Source organism: Stegastes partitus, unplaced genomic scaffold (genome assembly GCF_000690725.1).
Source record: "Stegastes partitus isolate 25-593 unplaced genomic scaffold, Stegastes_partitus-1.0.2 Scaffold29, whole genome shotgun sequence".
NCBI classification, from domain to species: domain Eukaryota; kingdom Metazoa; phylum Chordata; class Actinopteri; family Pomacentridae; genus Stegastes; species Stegastes partitus.
The window spans coordinates 259,997-261,413 of record NW_007577760.1 but is presented as its reverse complement, the minus strand read 5'-3'; the positions used below and the strand labels follow the sequence as shown (position 1 = coordinate 261,413).

Genomic DNA, 1,417 nt, shown 5'->3' with positions numbered 1-1,417 from the left:
GTTGTGTTGGAAGCTGCAGTCGTAGCAGCAGTTGTGTTGGAAGCTGCAGTTGTAGCAGCAGTTGTGTTGGAAGCTGCGGTCGTGGCAGCGGTTGTGTTAGAAGCTGCAGTTGAAGCTGCAGTTGAGGCAGCCGTAACAGTGGGTGCAGCAGTCGAAGTAGACCTGGAAACTGTACAGTACCATTGGTTAATCCATGAAAATATGATGCAGTCACATGTTTTACATATACAGCCAATAAACACATTAATTAAGATTTTGGATTTTACACTTACTTGTAGTAAGACTGCCTGGTATAATGTTCAGGGAGGAGGAGCTGCTGGTAAGCTCACTACTGAGTTGTGAAGTTGCATTAGTTGTTGAAGGCACTGAGCTTTGATTTACAAACATGAGATCCATATTGGCAACCACCGATCCATTACTATTGTGACAGTGAAAGAGAACAATACCATTAAGGCAAGTAAAAGACATTTTATTTTATTTTTTTAAATTGTTCGTGGCTGAAAATTGGGCTTACGTGAATGCCACAACACTGGAGTTAATGAAACTTGATCCATAGAGGTTCCGACTTGCTCTGTTTACCTGAAATATATTTTTACTGTCAAATACTTTGAAGCACCAAATAAAAGCAAATAAATCTGACTTTATCTAGTTGGTAGTTTTGGTAAAGCATACAGCTACAATGCATTTTTTAATGTTTAAAGCAAAGTAGAAAATCCAAAAAAGAACTTCATATAAACAGGAATAGGCTCCATATGTGCTGTATTTCTGTTAATTCATCAAATGTGTTTATTGTATGTTGTCAATTTAAATTCAAATAACAATGACTCTTGCTAAAATGAACAACAGCAACAAGAATTTTCTTATATTCATTGTCCATTGTTAAGAAAGAAACAAGTTTATCATTAGATACTATATGGGAAGCTCACCTCTGTGATCACAACTGCAGCTAAATTTTGAAATGCTGTTGACGATGGGTTGGACAGATCTGGTGTGAAGGTTTGATTAAGGCTAAACTGAAGACCCAGGGTGTTTTCACTGGATGAAGCTGTAGTTAGAGCTGTTGTTGGAGGTGCAGTCGTAGCAGCTGTAGTATTAGGAGCAGCAGTAGAGCCAGCTGTAGCATTAAGAACAAAAGATGGAGAGGCTGTAACATTAGGAGATGCAGTTGTGCTGAGTTGCAGTGACGTCATGTTGACTAGTCGTGAGATTATATTTAGGGGTGATGAGGTCATGTTACCTGTTGATGAGGTTGGACTAGGTTGGGGTGAGGTTGCATTGGGTGCTGGTGAGGTTGCATTAAGTGGTGATGAGGTCATGTTGACTGAGGGTGAGGTTGCATTGGGTGGTTGTGGTGAGGTCATACTGACTGGGGGTGAGGTTGCATTGACTGGTGGTGAGGTCATGTTACCTGGTGGTG

At 40.4% G+C, this 1,417-nt stretch overlaps 1 protein-coding gene across 1 annotated transcript in view; it reads right to left on the bottom strand.

Annotated features, from left to right (window-relative positions):
• Positions 1–5: 5 nt before the first annotated feature.
• The window catches only part of LOC103369842 (mucin-5AC-like), a gene marked incomplete at both ends in the record, with an annotated part of 5,271 nt that continues 3,859 nt past the window's right edge, over positions 6–1,417 (bottom strand). Inside the window, 4 exons of the mRNA XM_008298672.1 lie at positions 6–169; positions 273–418; positions 515–579; positions 927–1,114. Of these exons, the coding sequence (XP_008296894.1) occupies positions 6–169; positions 273–418; positions 515–579; positions 927–1,114 (563 nt within the window). The remainder of the gene's footprint in view (positions 170–272; positions 419–514; positions 580–926; positions 1,115–1,417) is intronic.